The sequence below is a fragment of the Idiotropiscis lumnitzeri genome, chromosome 1, assembly GCF_059441095.1.
Source record: "Idiotropiscis lumnitzeri isolate Australia: NSW breed Sydney's pygmy pipehorse chromosome 1, RoL_Ilum_1.0, whole genome shotgun sequence".
Taxonomy (NCBI): Eukaryota; Metazoa; Chordata; class Actinopteri; order Syngnathiformes; family Syngnathidae; genus Idiotropiscis; species Idiotropiscis lumnitzeri.
In genome coordinates, this window is record NC_142391.1 from 7,660,106 (window position 1) to 7,682,990 (window position 22,885).

General features: G+C 38.0%; 2 protein-coding genes across 2 annotated transcripts; both read right to left on the reverse strand.

Annotated features, from left to right (window-relative positions):
• Positions 1–3,409: 3,409 nt before the first annotated feature.
• On the reverse strand, positions 3,410–16,614 carry e2f2 (E2F transcription factor 2). The gene is made up of 7 exons (XM_088304440.1): positions 16,004–16,614; positions 8,207–8,297; positions 7,917–8,136; positions 7,125–7,286; positions 6,929–7,043; positions 6,583–6,748; positions 3,410–5,242 (listed from the first exon to the last, which is right to left on the reverse strand). Exons 1-7 carry the CDS (start codon positions 16,250–16,252, stop codon positions 4,965–4,967), a joined length of 1,281 nt encoding a protein of 426 aa, XP_088160566.1. The 5' UTR covers positions 16,253–16,614; the 3' UTR covers positions 3,410–4,964.
• A 2,891-nt stretch (positions 16,615–19,505) lies between these two features.
• id3 (inhibitor of DNA binding 3) lies at positions 19,506–21,962 on the reverse strand. The gene is made up of 3 exons (XM_088290292.1): positions 21,581–21,962; positions 21,390–21,464; positions 19,506–20,000 (listed from the first exon to the last, which is right to left on the reverse strand). The coding sequence occupies exons 1-2, from the start codon at positions 21,872–21,874 to the stop codon at positions 21,411–21,413; spliced, it is 348 nt and encodes a 115-aa protein (XP_088146418.1). The 5' UTR covers positions 21,875–21,962; the 3' UTR covers positions 19,506–20,000; positions 21,390–21,410.
• Positions 21,963–22,885: the final 923 nt, after the last annotated feature.

The following is a 22,885-nucleotide window of genomic DNA, read 5'->3' on the forward strand; positions in this document are numbered from 1 at the left end:
CAGTGCTAGCAGTACTAAGCTAGCACTAGCACTATTAACAAGGCCAAGCTATTACATTGGTAGCATGACTTATTAGTAATGGAGTGTTCAAATAACATTAAATGTTGTCGGTTTGAAGCTTATGTATTTAAATTACAAGCAATTATAAATAAAAAAGAGTGATAAACATACCTGAGGAGAAATGTTGCCAATTCTGTATCGGTTTGGAATCCTCTTAGCTGCCTGCGGTCTCTTCACTCTGTTGCAGTTTGCTTGTCGTGTGTCCAGTTTTGGCCAAGAAGAAGGGATTTCTTTTTTTTTGTTTTTTTTTGGGGCGGTGGTTGATTTTCCATCATAATTTAAGGTTTTTCTTTCCTTTTATGTGATGGTTTCCTCGAAATCAAATTAGAGGTGCAAGATTGGGCCCGAGAGGGCAGATTTTTTTGACAGATCATATCACTCACATTTTTTTATTAATATGTCCCCCTTTAAATGTTCACACTGTGCATAATGTGTCATCGGTTTGAACCTTTTTTTTTTTTGTTAAAAACAGTTCAGTTGCGTTTAACTTTGAATGACAGTACATTTGCCTTAACTCTTTTTGAACCGTTTGTGTTCAAACAATTATGTGCATTTCACCTTTATTTGCAAAATAACTGAATTGAATCATGATTAAGTAGTTTTCTATTTTCCAGGATTTTAAGTCAAATGTCAAAATCTGTGGATAATGTGTTACAAAAAAAAATAAAAATAATTTTTAGGAACAAAACATGTCTAGTTTTTGAAGAACCCTTGAACCTATCACAGTCCTGTTTTATAGTTTGTCATTTAAGTGGTACTTGGAGAGCAAAGCTTTTTTTTTTTTAGGTCGTAGTTGTTTTAGAACCACAGCTTTATGACTGCTGATTCTAAAAGATTAATTTCCCAGCAGCCCAGAGGACGACCATGCCCCCCCACACCCCCTCCCCACTCTTCATTTCCCCCTAGTTGACTCAGCTCCCGCCAGGTCCTGCTATCAATTTACGAGCGACGTCAAGGCAGGAGACCCGGTTTACGGTAAGGCGGGTCCAACGCATGACAGAGAATGGGAGGAAATGGACATAGAGAAGGTTTGAATCATTGTTGTTTAGCGCACCACAAGCAGAACAAGAAATCTGTTAAAAACAGTATGTCAACGATGTTTTCAGACTTGTGATTCCCTGACTCAGCATACTGTACGGTGGAGCTGGGTGGTGCATGGGGACAAAAAGTCAACCCAACAAACTGTCTCTAGTTGTCCAACCTGTTTATGAGTCACAAATGCAGCAAGCTGTGTTGACAGACAATATGTAGACGTTCTAAATCAAGTACAGCGAACCCCTGCTATCTGTGTGTAACTCATGATCACTCCAAAAAGGTTTGTAATTGTCTATGGATGCACCAAGATGGCGCCAAATCACTTTTTGTCATTAGACGAGGCTAGGGCCTGACTAGATGTTTCTGACTTTATTACACATATTTGAAGATAAATGAAAGCATGTGTGAAGACGGACTTATCTAGTACTCAGTTGTGGAGCTATAGCGTAAAAAACTTTTTTTTAATCATTTGTGACCCGCCGCTGCAAAATGAGTCACAGTGACTCATCGTTCAGAAATGAGGTTTTGGCATAATCAAAAAGAGTTCAGCTTTTCAATAATGTCACAATCATTGCGCTACATTACTACATGACATCATTACTGATGATGTCATTACCACTGGCGTGAATAGTTAGCTACAACACGACCCCTTTGAGGAAATAAAATGCGCGTAGTTTTTTTTTTTTTTTTCAAAAGGAATATCGCAAACTTGTGTTATCATATTTACGTTCAAACGTCCATGCAATACATTTGATGTGAAAGTCGCCATTGCCAAAATGGGCGCCACAAAGGGAGGTACGTTTAACGGGCCAGCGACAGCACGCTAGTGTATATCAGTGATTTAGTACTCGGACAGTAGTTTGGGGTCATGAGTTCTAACTTTTGCAATGCTGTGCTGTGTTAAACTTATACGTTTATTTTCAGTTCCAGGGACTTTGGCATTTTTGTACTACATATATAAAGTTTTTTCCGGCCTTCCTGTGTGGAGTTTGCATGTTCTCCCCGTGCATGTGTGGGTTTTCTCCGGGGATTCCGATTTCCTCCCACATTCCATAAACATGCATGGCAGGCCGATTGAACACTCTAAATTGCCCCTAAGTATGAGTGTGAGCGCGGATGGTTGTTCGTCTTTGTGTGCCCTGCAAATTGGCTGGCAACCAGTTGAGGGTGTCCCCCACCTACTGCCCAAAGATAGCTGGGATAGGCTCCAGCGACCCTAGTGAGAAGAAGCGGTACATAAAATGGATGGATATATAAAGTTTATCCTGCTACAACATCATGCATTGTCAGAAAATATAATTCAGAGGCGCTTTCAAATTCCACTGGCAAAAGCGCAAACCCATAATTTGAATAACAGCCCCATCATTATGATGCAGCACACTCATGACCTCCTGCCGTGCTAGCACACAAAGGCACGTTCAGGCACAGGCAATTTAAGACCTGAGAAAGTGTGCTGTGATGGACGCTGTACGAATGTGTGATGCTTATTATGGCCTAATATATATATATATATATATATATATATATATATATATACATATACATATATATACATATATATACATATATATATACATACATACATACACATATATATATATATATATATATATATATATCGTTTTTTTCCCAATTTTGAGTCACAATAGAACACAAATAGCCTCATCAAAAACGCAACTGTTCCATTGTTTGTAAAGTAGGAAGCAGCCTGATAAACATAGCCTATCCAAAAATGTCATAGTTTCCACCTTGTTTTTATATATTTTGGCTTTTATCCTTTTGGTCCATCCCACTGCATAAAAAAAAAAAAAGTCATCACTCATAAACCGGGAAGTAGCATGCTAACTGCTAACGAACAAAGGGACAGACAATAGGAAGTAGCCTAGCCTGCTAACATATGAGCTAACACACATTTAAATAAGGACTAATAATAGTCATATTCTTCTTGTCTGCTTATATTTGAACTTACTAAACACACTCCTAAATCCCCCCTCCTGTGACCCAGTGAACCCTAACCTTTTGGGGCGCCCTCGGCCTTTTGTTGGCATGTTACGTCTCCGAGAACATTGCGCGCCCATTGTTCACCCAGCCGAGTGAGCTTATAGTTCAGCCTTGGTCGTTGACACACTTGATGTCCACCTTTTCTCTCAATGTCACTCCTCATTAGCTCAATAGTCTTTCGGGGGTCTTTAGTGCGAATCCCCCTGCCCGAAAATGAGAAATACAGTACTGTACATATCGGTAGATGTGACACATGCTTGGGAACTAATTATAAGGAATAATGGCTTCATTATTTATTTATTTCCATGTTTTCAACACAAACGATGTTACAAAAAAATTAAGTGCTGCACGTCATACAAAAAAATGGCTGTATGAAAACAATTCAGCAAAAAAATTGGTATAAATACAAAATAATCTATATACAAATACCTCAAAGAAAAACAATAATCTGATTGAAATGACTACAAATTCTCAGACTGTATATAATAAAAATTGAAATAAAACAAAATCACTCAGGCACACAATGTATAAGACCTATTTCCCATGCTGGCAAAAATAAAAAAACAAAAATCTCACACCCAAACACACAATTTCAAGTTTTGTTAGGACAGGACATTTAGCTTATTTCTAAAAGTCCAAACAATAGCAATCATATCAAATATTACATTTACAAATAGTGGCAGTAAAAACTCACATTTAAACGTAAAGGAGCATAAAACGACTTCCTCAGAAATACAAAAAAATTGTGCATTAGTAAATCCACATCATTTTCAAGCTAATTTGGAATCCAAGTTTCCAAGTAAACACGAGTGACTGATCCTCTTTGTTAATTAATTAAACTTAAGCATCTTCCAAAAACTAGTTGAAATTACTTCACATTGGTAACAAACGACTGCAGAATTTTTTTTCAAGCGTTCAGTGGTGTATTATGGCTTTAGTTTTACGTCCTTTCCAGTGATTCAAACCTGGAAAGCTTTGCAATGGTCAATTAAAGCTAACGCACAACAATGCTGCCCCCTGCTGGCCAAAGGCTGGCAAGACTTGATGGGGCTAATCAAAGGATGAGATTAGAATTCCTGAGTAAAACCTAAATTAAATTAAGTTATCTTCTCCCAGTTTCGTCAAAGATTGTAAAGATGGATTGAGATCCTTTGAGGGCAAAGTTTTTCTATTATCGAACAACAGAAGTGTTGTTTTGACGCCAAAATTAAATAAAAATAAAGCCAATTAAATGGATGTTTCATATATTGTAAATTAATCTGTGAAATATTTTTTCAATTGTCCAAACCACGAATTAAAAATTGGACCATACTCATTTGATAATTTTTTTAATGTAATGTTGTTTTTTTGTATCTATTCATGTTTTTTGTAATAAAATCTTTAATTTAACTCAATTTAATATTTTTATTACATTTAAATTTATTAAATAATTTTCTATTCACATATTTTCAGTCAAATTGTCTTCTTTTAATTGGCTTTATATTTAATTTTGGCATCACCTACGTTCCATATACGGCTAGCAAGAACAACACTGCATCGTGTCCGCCATGCAAGTTTAGAAAGCAAAAATGAAACCTCAGAGGATCTATTTAGAAAAGCCTCAAGAACCCACAACTCTTTGTTAACTCATAACAATATTTTCTGGAAATTTAATCTGACAACGGATGATTTAAAATAAAAGGTTTCCAAATGTTAGACATGCACCTAATTTTCTGGCCTGTACGAGTATCGTACTTCTTTCATGGCCTTAGGTTTGATTGTTCGCAGGACTCCAACACAAACTAATCAACTTATCTCCACTACATTTTTGGGAGGGGCGGGGCTGACACAGCTTCATATTTCCATCTTTTCCAAATGTTCTGTCACCTTTACAGGAGATCATTGAGGTCGTACGTGTTGAAGAAGTCGGACACGCCCTCGCCGTCCTCCAGGCTCCACAGGTAGTCGCTGTGGTCCAGATGTGGGGAGAAGCTGACAAATGGGGCGCTGCCACCTTCACCGGGGTCGGCGGGGAAGGACGTGCCGGGTAGCTGGTCCTCGGTCATCTGAAGCAAGCTCGGCGGCAAACCCAAAAGATGCTCCACGTCCAGCAGAGAGGAGGAAGACGAGGAAGAGGAGGTTGGAGTGGCCGCTGTGGACATGCTCACTGCGTTTGTGTTGGGGGAACAATGAAAGAATGTCTCAAATGTTTCATAGGAAATGTGGATCAATATTTTGCAACCTGATGTTTAAGTAGGGATTACGAAATTACAATGGCATCTCAACTTGCTTGTTTTTGCAATCGAGCAGACACTTGACCGATTTTTTGCTTTGACTTGCGAGTAAAAATTCAACATACGAGCGCAAGATGGTGGCAGCGTATTTCACAACAAGCAGCAGCTTAACAGCTGTTTATTACCACTCACACTTGAAATCGACAGTCAAACTAAACATAAAAGAAAATTTCCCTCTGTTGTATATTTAAAATAACCGCATACATTTGCTTCATTTGATAACTTGCTATCTTAATGCTAACACGCGCCATAGATGGGCTAACAAATACCAATAAATAAAAAATAATAAAAAACAAACAAAAAAAAAAAAGAAACTGTAGCGTACCAGCCAATTTAGAGTATTCTGAATGGTCGTTTAAGGCTCACAGAATATTGTGTCATATGACTAAGCTAAAAAAAATGAAATTTTCCTTTTTCCATCATAGAAAATATTGTTTCTACATTTAATAATCAGAAATTTAATACAGGTTGGTTTCACCCCCCCCAAAAAAAAAAAATCCAGGAAACTTTATTATAATTGAATTAATTATTTAATTTAATTAATTTTATGCTCAACAATGACTTCTACGCGAATAAATTTTGCTTTAGTGACTCCTCAAACATCTGAACAGTCTTTTTTTTCTATAAAATACAAACAACACAAATGAAAGTGTGCTTATGATGGCAAAATGTATTGACAAACCATCAGTGTAACAATCTCACATTTGGCAAACTATACAAAGTATTTCCATGCTATTTAGTAGTAGTAGTAGTATTTAGTAGTGTGTGTGTGTGTGCGCAAATATACGTAAATGATACGATCACTTCAACTTTTAAAAATATAAACGTCACCTATCCACTTTTTGTGACATTCTTAGTAGATTTAACATGAAAAACTTTGATCAGTCACAAGCTGCTCGTAAAGGTCACATTTGATTTGCGACACAAGTGTTTTGAGTTGCAAGCTTGCTCTCTGAACGAGTTAAACTTGTAAGTCAAAGCATGACTGTATATGTAATTGGTATATTGTAGATAATATTATTACAAGTGAACCAACTCTACATTAATGCTATGAAACCTTACCCTTGTTGAAAACCTAAACCGGGTTTGAAAACCTCATCCGGAACGTTAATCCTCATTTGAAACCTCAACCCAGCCTTCCAAACCACAAAAAATCCGAACCGTGGTTTCTTACCCGAACGTGAAACTTGTTTAAAAAAAAGTCCAAACTTACCTTCAACAGGCTCTTCCTTGACGCTGCTGATGCTCACTGCTTTCACGGTGGGCTTTTCCGGTGTGACCGAGCTTTTAAACGTACTGGCATCTTCGAGACCTTCCTCCGGACACAGGTACACTTCTATGGGACCATTCTTACTCTTCAGATAGATCTGTAAAGAGCCCTGACAAAAACAAACAAACAAAAATAAATAAACAAAAGAATAAACACCGACGCCTGAAACACGAGCCAAACGGGAAGTCACGGTTCACGCAGTGTGTGGCAGGCTTTAAGACATATTGAGCAAAGTGAGAAGAAGAATGACGCCAAGTTGTAAAGACTCAAACAAATGTCACGTCCTCACCGCCGCTGCGTCCGGCACCTCCAACTTGGTCTCGGAGGGCGCCTTGACGGCGATCACCGTTTCCTCTCGAAAGCTGCCGATGGAGCGGATGTCTTGGTATGTCACGTAGCCCAGCGTGGAAATGTCAGGTTAAGGAGCAATAGCCCAAGAAGAAGATGCTCAAAAGAGAAGAGATTTGTGATTATGTGAAGGATATCTTTGGTTGTCTTTGTGCTCCGTGAGCTGTTTGAGCTGTGCGCTGCTGGAGTGGATGAGCTCGTCCAACGATTGCTCGGCTCTCTCCAGGTCTCTGAGCTCTTTTTGCAACGCTCGGACCTTCCGTCCTCCGCTGGTGCCGCCTTCGAACACGTCTCCAACCCTGTGAGAACAACACAATTATGTTTTGTCTTTTTTTTCCATTTTGTTTTTAATCAGGGATATTTAGTTTTGGATTTTCATAATAGTTAACATTTATTTTTATTTGTTTTTATTAGTTTTATGGTTAGTTTTAGTTTTTTAATATGGCATATTTTTTTGTGTGAGATTTTCATAATAGTTACATTTTATTTTTATTTTTTTTTAATTAGTTTTAGGGTTAGATTTAGTTTTTTAATATGGAGTCTTTTTTGTATGAGATTTAGAAAAAAAGTCACCAAGTATTGTGTGATTATGTCAAGTAAACTGCAATTCTCAAACGAAAGTTTTTCACCTTCCTTCTTATGTAGGCCAGACATCAATACTGAAAAAAAACTGACAACTATAATGGAAGGAGATAAACTTTCTTAAATACGTCTCTATTATATTTTATACCTCATATTTTAGAGTAAGCCTGACATAAAACCAAAACCAATTTTGTAAAATAAATCTGACATTGTTTTTTTGCAATATGGATGAATTTGTACAAAAAAAATACATGGTCATTGGACATTGAATAATAATCACAATTGCAATATTGAGTAGAAAAAAAAAGCTTTTTTTTTTTTACAAAATTGTTCAAGCCTCAACTTACAGCCACTGAATATTATTCTTTGACTTTTTCCGGATAAGCTGAACTCCCTCCAGAACATTGGTGATGTCATAGATCCGCCTCTTTTGGACCTCCAGCACCTCCGTGGCCCAGTTGAGGTCCAGAACGCCATCGGGGGACTCGGCAATGAGACCCACAAACTTCTTGGTCAACAGGCCCAGCGAGGTGTCATATCTCGTCCGCTCCCCCGGTGACTTTGGAGCTAAAAGGCAAACCATCTCTAAAACCTTCCAATAAAAATGCACTTTTCTCATTTGAAGTTGTGTTCTTACTTCTCGGACTTGCCGCAATGCCGCCTTTGCCTTTTGGGGTGCGGAACTCGGGGAGGAAAACCGGGTCTTCAAGATCCAATTTCCTTTTAGCCTAAAGAAAGAAGAAACAATTTAAGTTACACATTAGAATATAAAGACAAAAGTAGGCCTACTACGTAGTAACAGACTTCCTGCATCACAAACCCCGTTGACTGATTACATGCCAGTTCAGAGTTAAATCATAAAAGTGTGCCACAAAGCAGTGCAAAAGAGGCCCGTCATAAATGTGCCAACAGCCCTCAAGTGCAGGAACAAAGCATCCTCTCACACTTTCACCAGCAATTCAAGAGGGGCTGCAGAGGGAGGGGAGCTTAATCATCTCAACTCGCCGCCTGCAGAACGTCAGAAATGCTTCAAAGAATCAACCCTCCCCCTTAAAAGCCTTCCCTTACATTTCTTCAGTTTAATGCTGCAGCAACAAGGTGGTGAACAAAAACAATATCAAGTTGAAACAAACAAAGGATGTGCATAAAACAATGTGTGAAGTCATAATGAAATGAGAAAAGTGTTTCAAATTATTATTTTTTTTCCTCAAGAGCATAGTCACAATGTCACATGAAAATAAAATCATAAAATTTAGAATGAAAATTTTGATTTGTTCCAGAAAAATGTTGACACGTACTGTTTTTTTATGCTGAAGTCATACTCTTGGTATAAAGGAAAAAAAGTCTGACTAATAAGAATATTTTTTGGAGAATCAATCCACAACGCAAAGAAAAAATAGAGCATTTACCAGAAACGTTTTCTGAGGATTTTTGTCATGTTACGGGAAAGGTTAAAGAAAGAAAAGATTGGTTATAAAAACGTTTGTAAAATTTTGTTTTTGAGAATACAATTGCAAAGTTAAGCCTTCTACTGGAAATCACAAGCAAACATTTCTGGGTCTTACAATTTTTTACTCTTGTCAGCTGCGCTCCCTTCATATCCGCCGTGAATAACGGGAGTTCACTTTATAGTTAAAATGTTCAAAGTAAACACTTTTTCAAAGAATAAATGTGTAACATAACAAAAAAAGTTGTAGTATTTCCAGCGATGATCAATTTCACAAATGACATCATCAACATTGGAGACAGAACGCCAGGCAGAACAAGTAAACACGCCTACATTAGATTCCAGGAAGAAAAAAAAAATAAACGTATGTGCCAGTAAATTAGCTTTTTGTTTAATTAAACTTTACACAGTTCGTTCATATGTTTCGTGGCATTCTTGTTGGATGCGTAGTGTGAGATTTGTCTAACGTAAAATGGCTGCTTTGGCTAAATAAAGGTTGGGAAAAACTGCCTTAGCTATCCAACCTGCGCGACAGGTTATACATCGGCATTAAACGCTGCGTAAAGACGCCAGCCTTGAAAGTGTGTTTGGAACACTCTTTGATATGAGGCCAAAAGGGCCCTCTGGGGCAACTAACAATTTCACGCAACGGTAAGCTCGGGCTTTTCGGAACACACCCCACGACGCGAGACATCAGCTGCCAACATTTAGCATCTCACCTTGCGGTGTCCTACCTTGCTCGTCTGTAAAAACTTGGCAACTTTACGGTACGCCGCGAAGCTCGAGAAGCTACTGGCTGATAATTATCCGAGACAGATTCCAATCTCGGGGACTCGAAATGCGGCGAGTTGTGTTGGACAGTGAAAGCAGCCATTGTGCTAGCGTGCTAAAGCGCGACATGTCCACCTGTCAGCCGGCGACATCTGGAGCAAAACAGAATTTATAGTAAGCATATGGGCAAATGTTGTAAAAAAAAAAAACAATAGACACAGAAACAGGACAAGAAAGGTCTAAAACAAACAAAGAATAATATAATGAGACAAAGAACTACAGGTAAACAAAGTAGTGTCCTACAAAACCTTGAATAGCAAATAAATAAATAAATAAAAAATATTTAATTTATAAAAAAATATTTGTGGAGGGGTGACTGTTAAAAGTCAACTCCTGGACTTACGCTAAAAGTGAAAAAGTACAGACTCTAAAGTGTAAAGATTTGACCTGAGGAACAAAAATACAGAATTGGCTAATAACGGCAAAGAAACACCGTACTTGTATGTGCTTAGATTTGAAAGGTTTGAAAACTTTTAAAACACGATTTGATGCTATACAACGAATCGCCGCATATTCACTGTTTGACATTTGCAAATTTCGTAGATTGTTTTGTTTTTTAACCTATCCTTTTATTTGCTGACAAACACAACTAATCACTAATTTTGTGCTAAGGTCAAAGAAATAACTTCTTTGAGAAATGCTGTACCGATGTATTATATGTTGAAGGGAGTTAACATGTATTTATTTGGATGCAAGGAGTGCTTTTCCGCCATTTTGCCATAATACTTTAGTTGACGCAAGTTAAACACACAGCAGAGTTGGGTTTTTAAGTGTTTGGGTGATGTTGTCCTGAACTGTTCTTGCCTGTAGCTGTATGGTCTCTGGGTGGGAGTCTACCGGGTGTGTGTGTGTGTGTGTGTGTGTGTGTGTGTGTAAGATATTTTCCCTGGTGAGTCAACCGTTTTGTGCAAACATCATTCCAGCACATGGATTCCTTACAGTTCACAGAAGGGGATCCCCTGGCAGGGTATATGCTGTGTTTTTTTATTGATTTATTTTTTTACACATTATTTTTACACAAGTGTATCTGTAGATCTAACAAAGTGACATTTAAGAACCTCAATAAAATTTATGGCTAGCTAATATGTATTTTGTGTGGCAAGTCAGAAAAAGCAAACCGTACTCCTTGGACTTTATCTGCAAGTTTTGCAGTATCACAGCGTTGACGATTTGCCGCGACCTCACCCAGCCTGCTCGCGCCGTTACGCCCAAGTAGTGTCACATGACACCCTGAGCTCATCCGTCTGCCTAATTGCCGCCACAAACGCAGAAACTCTGGCATCAACATGAAAAAACATTGGCATCATGAGAAGCAAACATTTCCTGTCAGGCTTGTATAGGACTCCAGATTCCATCCAAGCTGAGGGCAAGTTATAGAACGCCCGCAAAAGAACAACTCTTTAGTACACAAACCCCCACTTGACTACCACACCCTTGTAGTCATAGTACAACAACAACAATGGCTGCATTGCCAAAGACATCGTCAACGTGGATTCTTTCCAAAAGAGTTGGGCTCATAAGACATTTTCTGCGTATTTCTTTTTTAGCTTTTGGCAGGGCTTGCCTACAACTCACCTCCCAAAAATGTTTGATTGATCAGTCCAGGTCTGATGCTTTGGGTGTCTATTTGCACCAAGAGTGTTCATTTTTTGTGGCATTGTGAAAAAGTGTAAAAGCTACAAAAATAACTACATTTGTGTCGGAACAGTTAGACACCCTATTAGTTGGTTGCCTATAACTTTGGGCCAAGGCTGTTGAACAAAGATTTGGGATTGAAAATTGAAGAACAAAAACATCAATAAAGTGCAATATACAAAATAATAATGTTTTAAATTATGATACATCCTCTGATCGGGAATATCAGGATTATATATAAAAGTGGAGCAGCACTTGCAGATTGGTGAACAAAGAACCGTAACTTCCGTGGACGAGTGGAAATGGAAAAAAAAAAACATGAAAAATTAAAATAAAACTAATAATAACTTTGCCTTGAATGGTGTTGAGGTTGCTGGTATTTGTAAATTTCAAGACTGGGCACAATTCCTCAATATCCTTTTTTTTCTCAATGTAGCGTTCCTAATTTTCTGTCTATCAAACAACTTCAGCGCCATCCTAAAGCAACCAACAAAACTCACGATCCATACTGATACATTAAAGCGACCAAGAAATTGTTGACCATGTTATCACTACAGCTGTTGTTAATTTTACTCCCAACATTTTCTAAGAAGAAACTTCCCCTGTAGCCTCTGGAAGTTTTTGCACCAGATTCTCTTTGTGACTCACTGCTTTCCGATGCGTTGATAGAACAAACGATGGATCCGCTGCTGCCGAGAAATTGTGATGGAAGCTTGTTCAGTGCTAGTTTACTTCAAATGCACCAAAGCTTCGTTGTTAAACACTAGTAATAAGCGTCCACCGACCGGCGCGTCATCACGGCAGATCCACTTTGACGTAATCAATGAATCCTTGATTTTTACTTTGCTTTTTTTTAAAGCGACGCAAAAGAGATATCATCCTATTCTTCTTGCTCCATGGAAGTCCGTTTCATCGCTGTCCTGCGAAAAACATTTATGTCCATTGTTTCCCAATTTAGAATTTTTTTTCATTCTCATTCACTACCAGCCAAGTAAAAAAAGTGTAAAAAAAAATAAAATAATTGAAGAAAAAATGGATCGTTGACGTCTTTAGCCGTCCATGGTAGTAAATGAGTTAATGATGTTTCCGCGTTGCAGACACCTCATTAACGAGAAAATGTTTCTAAAAAAAATGACAAAATTGGACGTACGTGTTTTGCACGATTTGTTGCCAGTCGAGTGTGTCCGTCAGCAACAAATGTGTACAAACATTGGTTCCGGACGGTTTTAAAATGATCAATTCTAGTTTTGAGGAAGACATATTTGTTTTGACCAATTTTTGTGCTCAACTTGACCGAGTTAAACAATTACATCACACGTCACGCTTGGTCGACACAGGGCCTATGAAGGCAATTTTCAGTGTACAGTCGTGACCATAAACAAACAAACCTCTGAGATGAGAGAATTGAATTGACCGTTGAAGGCACTTGTTGCTTAAGCGTGCAAAACAGGCGGCGCATCAACTTTCTGTTATGCGATAAACAGCGACTGTTGAGTATCGGTTCCATTCAATTTGGAGACGGGAGTAAGTGTCAAATGGGAAAGAGAAAGAGGCGGACTTCATACTTTTTTTTTTTTTTTTTTTTTTAATGCATTGGAACCACTGTCAACAGGTCACTAAGTGATTGCCTTTTATTACAGCGATGATGATTCAATCGCAGCTTTAGTTTCACTTTACCTATCTTTATTGACTTTCTATCGTTTGAATGAAGCACCTTTTTGTTAAGTCAAATATGGCTAAACGGAAGATTCCCTGCACTGTGGTCAGGCCGCCGTGTCACATGAGGACATCAAGCCAAAGCGGAATTGAACAACGGAATATGTTGCAACAATCACAGCAGTGAAAAAAGGCACGCTTGTGAGTCACATAATAAAATACTTTTTTTTTCTCTCTTGTAATGTTTCAAATTTGCTTAAGATTAGGCCCTCAAAAAATTTTATATTTTTTTGCGCATATTAGAATATTTTATTATATAGTTGCTACATTATTTAATAAATAAATCGGAGAATATTTTTTGCAATCAAAAGGGCAAAGATGTCATTTTTTACAACATAAAAGCAGATATTTGTCTTATTTTGATTCACCAAAACGATATTCAGCCTGATTTTATAGAAGACTAAAGAAATCTGAGATCATGGAGAGGTTGAAATTCGGAGGGTTGGGACAAATTTTATATCTCTAAATAAATCTAATCGACAGTCAAAAATAATTATTGACTAATTTGATAATTCATTATTTATCGTTACACCTCAAATCTAGGGGGAATTACACATCTTTTTGGTTGAGCGTCCTCTCCTAACGGAAGCCGTTCATCCAAGTCAAATTGAATCTGACACAATATGATTTCAAGAACACACATATTCAGACAATTTTAGCAATTATAAATGACAACAATGATAACCCTACATGATCACTTTGTACACAATAATCATAGTGACATTTTCAAATTGTGTCATCTTTTTCTTTTTTTTAATCAGCTCTAATCACGAATAATCAAGTGCACGCTCAGCAGAACATTTGACATACGTGCACACACACGTGCGGGAGGGATGTAAAGACCACTATCACTCCAAAAACACTCTATTGCGTCTTTATCAGCAGCCCGCCGCCCACTTCTGATAACAGTACAATAAAGACTCCCTGCCGCTAGTTGAGGGGTGTGCAACTTGCAGGCCTGGACCACAGAAAAATCGGTAGAATGTGGCGGGCCATGTAACAAATATATTCATAAAATATCTAAAAACAAAAAAATATATTTTCTGGATGCATTATACATGAAACACCTGAACGCATCGCATCTAAGGGCAGGTGGCCCCCCTCGCAGTACTAAGACGCCGCTAATCCTCTTGCTGTGGCTAATAGCGACGACAAGCCCGAGTGTGAGGGGTGGGTCAGCATGAGATTTGGACATAACCACCATGTCACCCCCTTAACCTTTGTAGCTTTGGCCCAATTTTGAAAACAACAGCTGGTGGTGGTGGTGGGGGTGGGGGGGGTGTACAGTTCATATCGGACTTATTTTCTAACACGCCAGTTGTCAATTATGACCTTTAAACCTGCCCCTTGCCTCCTGTGGTGAACAGGACACAGGTGGACAGGAGGAGCAAGTTTCTACGGAAGTCATCAGTAAATAGGACACAAAGTGATACAAATACCGACTGGTGGATAGAGGATGTCAGTCAATGTTTTACGTTTTATTATTCTTCGTGTTTTATGATTGGTAGAGCTGCAGTTCTAACAGTGCCACATATATAAAGATGAGCTGAAGTGAGTTGAGATATTTACATTCTCATATGATACCAAGTCTGGTATCACCGATACCAGGATTATGGTTATTATAGTTAACAAAATGTAATGACATAAATACAACTAAAATGAAAGAAAACATTTTTGTTAATGAAATAAAATAAGAGGATGTTGTTAAAAAACAATAACTAAAGAACTATATTTTACGTTCATAAAACTAATTATAATTGCAAAGTGGTAAAATTTCGGTGCCTGACTTTTGAGAGTTTTTTTTAGTTAATTTTAATTTGTTTTTAGAGCAGATTTGTAAGTTTTTCTTTTTTTTTTGCAAAATGCATTGTTTTAGTTGTTTTTATAAATTGATTGAATAGAACAGATTTAATCATGACATTTTTACTGGTGGCCTGGTCAGGCCAGCATCACTGAAGTTGACACAGTCACGTGACGACCGCAGGCCATCGGGCCACCATTAATGTCGGACTCTGTCTTGTATGATATTAAGTGACTAAAATTATTTTTTTTACCAGATAGTTATAATTTAATAAACTTAAGATGTATTTGGTTAGCTGTAAAAAGCATTTTCACTTTTTTGACATTTGATTTGGTTAATGAAAATGTCATTTCAAATTTTACTTAGACTTGATAGGTCTTGTGTCGAGAAGGCTGTTATCACAGTATCAATATCTACCCGCCCAATATTAATGGAGACAATTTCTCTTAACCTTTTAATAATTAAAAAAAAGTTATCATATTTATATTTTGTCATGTATCCGTATGTATCCAATTAAAACTAATGACAGACAGTATCTTTTAGTTTTCTGTAACAGTGAACACCACAGTTTTTTTTTTTTTAAATAATTCTAACATGGATATCAGCGGTCCGGAGCATCACACACAAATATCAACTTTTATATAACATTAATGATAACTTTGATTTAAATAACATTGATAGCTCATTGTGTATCTGTAAGGCTAGTTGGTGTCACGGTGTCGATATGGATCCACCCAGCACTAATAATAAGAATGTTTCTTTAAAATATATTGATATTTTTTCCTGTATCAGAAGAGTGTTCCAATGGTATCGATTCCTCCAACAATAATGGACCCCTAATCCTCATATACACTAATAATGTTTCGGGTATGCAACCCATTCAAATATGTTTGACTCTATTGTGTCATCCCACACCGATGAAAACATGCATTCCAGTGTCACATTATTCCACCCACACTCACACACTCACACACACATAGGGGCTTTGTTGTTCGATTCCTTACCGGGAGCCGTCCGGTGGTCGTTCTGATGGGCTTTTGGTCGGGTCCGAGGGGGGTCGAGTAGAGGCTATGGCTTCTTTGTTCCACCACGGCGGTGTTGGGGCAGATCTGACTGAAGAAGCCCACCGGTACCGTACTCAGGGGCGGGCTGGACAGGCCGGTGCTGAAGAACTCGCCGGCCAGAAGCTTCATCTTGGGTTGGCTGCACGGAAGTCCCGACGCAGCGGAGACGCCTTTGGGCAGGCGCATCATTGTACCGCAAAGAGGACCCGTTTAAAAAATAATGAATAAATAAAAAATAAAATAAGCTAGATTTACACTTTATACACGGTCTTAAATTATATACAACGTATACATGCAAGAAACAACAACGGGTTGGTTCCGAGTGATGACGTCAGTCCAAAGGCGAACGAAGCCTATTAAGTGCACACAAATACGACAAGCAAGCCACAAAACATGGCTCAAAATGTACAAATAAGCACCCTAAAGTGTGTTTAAAGGTCCAAGGGCTCGCACAAAAGACCCCCGAGGGTTCGCGGAGCTGTGCTTCCGTTATTTTTTTTTTCCCCCTTCAGTGCATGAGAGTGTGACCCAGTCCGCCCCGAAGTCACCAAGCTCCCTTCTCCATTCAAGAACAAGTCGGACGTTTTAGCGCCAAAGTTCGTCGCGCGAAATTTAGATCTCCCGCGGTTGGAGCTCGTCGCTGATTGGACAGCGGCACGCTCGGCAAGCCTCATTTGCATAAAGCGGTTGGGTAGACACGAAGGAGGGGGCGAGGGCATTGGTTACTCTTAAAGACGCAGTAACCTCTTTTTGTTTCCTTTGGGCACACATTGTTCTCAGGCTGAAAACTGAACAAAAGTGATAGATTGAATACTTTTAGGAAGAATATGATAAACATAGCGTTATTATGTTAATATATATATATATATATATATATATATATATGGGTGGGAAGGATGTACGATATTAGTATTCTTATTCATCCATACACTCTTAGAGATACGTTTTGGTTTGTGGGGAAATTGAGCATTATATAACAGAAGGATACAATTTTACACTTAAATCCTCCGTCCTTAACTACAAATAAAAAAAAAATAGGAAAATACTTTTTTTCTACTGTATAATACAATTTATTTGGTCAGTGTACAAGCCCTCTCATCAACATATAAAAGTAAATGAAACACTCCCAGGATAAAAATGAAACTGCATTTTAAATTCAATAAATATAATAAATGTCATGAATAAATAAATACATCATATTATTAGATTAGAAAATAAGAAAAAATATGATACAACTACTTCAATGGAAAATATGTGTAAGGAATGCGCCGTTAATCATGACCAACCATACATTTTAAGGGCAGTAATCCTCCATATTCTATTTAGCATTTACTAGTCAGATGTCGTTCTAATATTTAACACAACCTCTTATGAAAAGTTCTCCATTGGAGTTGTATGTAGCCACCAAGACGCAACGCCCAATGGCAATCACGGCCGAACAAACACAAAGAGAACGTTCTAAAATGCAGGAAACGCTACAAATTGCCTCACGCACTCTATTAGACTTAATATGAGTATGTATGGCTTAAGAAAAAGGGTCAGCGTGCTCACACAAAGGCTATTGTGGCCATAGGCAGGAGGAGAATTTGTGTGTGATAATTGGATTTGTGCAGGAGCAGCACTCTTGCTCTTGCTTATTGGCTCAGAGGAGATATTGAAAGAAAATAACTCCACCCCCAACACATAAACAGACCCCCCCCCACACACACACACACATTAGGCCATATGACATGACCCTGACTCGCCACCACCATCAATCGGCACCTTCCCTCAAGGACCTTTTGTCACGGTGAGAAGTGTGACATCATCATTTCTCTCAGAATAACTTTATGATTATTCTTTCCAAAAATGAATCATCTGTTTGGGAGTCAACAATAATCCGCAAACCCTCACCAATGTTTCACGTCTTAGCATGTTGGTGTGAACGGTGTACGGATCCTCAACACAACCCCACCATTCTCACTCAGTTGCCCTCCCTGAGTAGTTTGGGAAAAAAATTTGTCACAGACTGCAAAACTTTGTTGTAGATGCCAGTGCTTTTCAAACTTATTAAACCAAGTACTGGCTCAAAACAAATACTTACAACTAAGGTTACTTTATTACTAATTTTCGCCTAGGTTTAGACTGTCAAAAAGAGCATTTTTTTTTTTGCAAATTGCGCATAACCATGGTAACGGCATCCGACAAAATAGAAAGCTTTCAATAATTTTTTTCTTGAATATGTTTAGATTAAACACCCAAAGTTCATTAAAATATGATCTCTATGAAAGGGCAAAAATAGCGCAGAATTCCAAAATAAAGACAAAATGGCGGATTTCCTTTTACGTTTTACATATTACAGGCATAAAGGACTTTTTTGTAGGTCTTGGGATCTTACATATGCCTCCAAATATTCACCACGAATACTTCATTAAAAATTTCAAAGTGTCATGTGTTTTCACCAAGATTTAGACACTCAAAAAATCAATTATTGTTCTTTATAAAAAAGCGCATTGCCACGGCAACAAAATGATGCACCGAAATAAAAAGCATTCTTTAACTTCTGGTGAGGAATTATACTCTCATATTACCGCTAGATGTCACTGTTGTCTAATAAAATGGGGAGTAAATAGATCCTTGAGACCGCTAGATGGTGCTACATCACATATTTTAATGCTGCACGCATACGATTTTGTTTTCCATTTTAAACCATTGTTTGATTGGTGAGATAATGATTCTAATCATTTACAATATATTTAGCATTTTGACAGAATGGATGAATAAATCCACTCTGTTGGACGGGAGCAAGTTAGTTTGGCAGTGAGAAATTCCACTTTTTGCCACTAGAGGGAGCCAGTTATTCACTTTTGAAAAAACTAAAAAAAAAAAAGAAAAGTTACAACACCTTTAAATCTTTTCAGTGATTGTTTTTTTTCCCGCTGTATGTCAAATATAAACATCAAGTCACATATTCTAGTCAACACTTCCAGTGAGTTTTGTTAATGTCATGACTTCAACAAGCAGTGGCCACTTTATTAGGTACACCATAGATGCTTTTACTTTCACAAAGGTGTCATTTTCACTTTTACTACTTCCTTTTTTAAAGATAGCCAGAGTACACATGGGTATTGCTGTACCAGAGTGCTTTCTATTGATTAGTGCATTTTTTTTTAAATTTGTTTGCCTTGTTGTTTTATGCAAATTCTTGTAGAAATAGAATAAAATTATATCCAATTGAATTATACAATTCAATAAAAGTCCCGCTGAGCCAAATTTGATGACGGATGCAATGTAATTGTTTAATCAACACAAAACAACGACCAAATTAAATTTTCAATCAAATGACAACACACTTTAGAAAAATATCAAGAAACAAACTGGAAGCCCAAGATTGATTTTCCACTCATACACGTCCTGTGGTAGTGTCTACACCTTAGCCAACACGTACATCAAACCAGCCTGCTTTTGTTTGTTTTAAACTTTATTTATTTCATGACATAACATCATACGTATTACACACAACAAACTTTACAATAACGAGTTTATGAAACTCAGTGGAATATCATCTGTGGAAATAACACAACAATCCCCACAGACAGTTTACAAGTAACTCTATTATAGAGTTTCTGGATTGTTATAAAAAAAATAAAAAAAAACAGAAAGAAACCTCGCATACACACCTAATAGATATGTACAAGTGTTGTATGGAGGTGACAAAACAAATAAGAGTGACAGCTGGAATGCAAATATTTGAAGGTGCAGTATAGGAATGGGTCCAAAATGGAGGCCTGATGACGCTTTGGTGTGTTGATGTGTCCATCCCGGACGTAACGAGCAGAAAAAGAGTCAGCGCTTTCCATCTCGTCTGCATACCTATCCCACCCTCTCTTGCCCCGCGACCCCCGCCCCTTGTGCTCTTCTGGCCTGCAGTGAAGTGGAGACATGTGTTTCCCTGCACCTGCATGGAGAGAAGGAAAGAAAAAGTCAAGTCAAGATTCCTCCTACTCCCTCCTCCCTCCCTCCCTCGCCGCCGCCGCAGACAGACTGGCGCCGAGCGTGGAGCGTTCATTAACCCCAGGCAGATAGCAATGAATCCGCTTTACAAAGTGAATCCGGGCCTCGCTTAATTAGCCACCGCCCTGAATTGTCCACGCATTTCAAAGGGTTGCTTTATCTGAAACGAGTTTTCAAGAGATTTCACACTGACAAACGCCCCCTTTCCAACTGTCCCCAAAAGAAAGGCAAGCCAGTTCCTTCGCTTCGTAACAGCAGGGAAAATAATACTTGATTCACTTACTCTTGAGAGACCAAAATGTTTTTTTTCCCCCCCATCGTTTTGGTGCATTTTGTGAGCTTTAAGGAAGGGGTGGCAGACATACGGCCCGTGGGCCATGAAAGTGGCCGGTCAGAGCATTTTAAATGGACCACCAAGCAAAACGCCAGGAAAAGTGTTACAAAACTGACTAAAAACATTATTCAGTATTGATAATAAATAATAACGTCCAGTGGACACCTGTAGATTCAACTAATTACAGAAAATGTTTTAATATTTTCCCTTTTTTTTTTTTTTTTGATGTGGGTAGCAAACCAGTTTTTCAGGGAAAACACATTGGATGTTTATCGGGACTTTCTGAAGAAATTAGTTGATTAGTTGGCCTCTTTTATGTATGTATATTCATAACAAAGCACATTTTTAAGATAAGAAGTTTTTAACTTAATAAATCGCAAAGTGTATATAAAGGCACAGTTGCCAGTATTTATTCATAAATTTAGTATGGAATTTATATTGATATGTTCTCTTCCTTGCTTCTAAGTGACTGTTGCACAATGCCCTAGGGAGAGTCATTCAGATTTCTACATTTAAATCATGTCTCAGCAAGAACCTTAGTCATGTTAGTATTTACGTTTAAATCACGTCAGAGGAAAAAAACATACTGATTTTGAATTCTATACGCAATTGGAAATGGCATCAAAAAGGTCCTAATTGGGAGGTCAACGAAAAGCATCTTGTGTGCTCTTCAAAATCTCAGTTAATTGAAGCAAGTTTTGAGACAACAATTTAGAACTAATTTTTATTATAATTGTCTAATATCATAATTAGTTGTTTACCTGAAATAAAAAAAACAGCAGTTCCTTAATTTTTAGAATTCAATGGTGGATCGAAAGTATTTTCTGGTGGGCCGCATATCGACCCATGCGCAGCATATTGCTCACCCGTGATCCATCCCCAATGAAACAATATAGATGACGTCAGTGAACATTTCAAGAGAAAATTGACTTTTCCCCCCTCAAAAATGGGACAAATTAATCTGATTTAAATGTTTTAAAAATTTGTAGTAGTACTTACCATGATCAGACATGATATATCCTAATGGCACAGACGCCCTTCATCTTTGGAGAAAGTTCTGGTTAGGTCAGCAGTCTAGAAGAAGAGCCAAACTCTCATTAACAAAACTCCATTGTATTTAAGACTATTTTAATATTTGCACCAAGATTAATCACAATTCTCAAATGTTGACTAGTCCAAACCGGCCTTACCTTTATCGACAAGAGCCTGGGGGTCTCTTCAGCCTCCAGGGCGATCTGTAGATCGAAGATGTAGTCGATGACGTGCTGCAGAATCTCCACCTGGCTCACCGTCTTGTTGCGGGGGATGCTGGGCACGAGCGCCGCCAACCGCGAGTAGCAGTCATTCATGTCGCCTGCCTGCACCTCCACGCACGAATGTTGTTGCTGCTTCGCCGTCCGGCCGATAGCCACGCTGTGCTCCGAAATGCAGCACACGGCCTTGTAGCAGCTCCTCCCTGAGCGAACGGGACTGATGGCTTTCATCGCGGACTTCGACAAATAGGAAGAGTCTTCGGTCTGTTTACTTCCACCTTAGTGAGAGGAGCTTGCGTTGCTGTCAGGACGAGCGATACAGTACTGCTATATACGTAGAGTGTTAGACCACGCCTATAGAACAGCGCCGCTCCCCGATTGGTGGACGCGAATAGAGGCGGCTTTTCATTGGTCGATAGCGGCTAGTGGTGGCGGTGGTAAAGAATGAGGAAATGGTATCTGTGATGCCTTCAAGGGATAGTCAATCAATCATTTCCAGGTAGTGGTTCGCAAAACGTGTTATTGAAAGCTGTCTTTATTTTCAATGAATGATATTTTCCCGAAAGAGGTATGCTCTTATAGTGTAATGTTATTTTTAAAATATTTTTTTTGTAAATTTGAACAAAGTTCTCTGAGGTACCAAAATTCATAAACAAATACTCGTTTTTTTTAAAGTTATATATTTTGGACATTTGGTCGATGCTTTCTGGCTTTTTCTTTTTGTTTTGTCTTTTTGAATATAATGGCACGTCCATCTCTGGTTTAATGCATATTATTGAAACGATCGCATAATGAAATCCATTTCCAATAATATTGTGGCATAGTATTTTCAATATTTTTTATGCTGCATCTGTTGGGAAAAGTGTCGTTTGTATTCCTGTACTCATTGAAACTTTGGTTTATTAGAATAATTTCAGTTTTGAATGCAAAATAGATTCATGATTTTATTTTCTATTAGTTAATTTGCATTATATTGCATATATTTTATTATATAATCTATTATTTTCGTACTTTATGACACATTTATTATTGTTGAATAAATGTGTTATTGTTTTTTTACCTTTTTAATGTTGTATTGTTAAAAATATAGTTAATTTGATTGTTTTTATTAACCTATTATATTTATTCCTTTTGTCGCAGACCGAAACTTCCCCCCCAGTTTCTTGAGTCATAAAAACTGCCATATGCTGTCTCAACAGTGCGTTTCAACACTGTCTACAATTCCTGCAATATGTTTGGTTA

Excerpts from the sequence above, each read along its gene's own strand:
- e2f2 (XM_088304440.1), bottom strand. The coding sequence starts at position 16,252 with ATGATGCGCCTGCCCAAAGGCGTCTCCGCTGCGTCGGGACTTCCGTGC. Across the intron at positions 8,298-16,003 it reads CGACCACCGGACGGCTCCCG|GCTAAAAGGAAATTGGATCT; the intron begins GTAAGGAATCGA and ends TTCTTTCTTTAG. Across the intron at positions 8,137-8,206 it reads CATTGCGGCAAGTCCGAGAA|CTCCAAAGTCACCGGGGGAG; the intron begins GTAAGAACACAA and ends TTTGCCTTTTAG.
- id3 (XM_088290292.1), bottom strand. The coding sequence starts at position 21,874 with ATGAAAGCCATCAGTCCCGTTCGCTCAGGGAGGAGCTGCTACAAGGCC. Across the intron at positions 21,465-21,580 it reads CCAGGCTCTTGTCGATAAAG|ACTGCTGACCTAACCAGAAC; the intron begins GTAAGGCCGGTT and ends CTCTTCTTCTAG.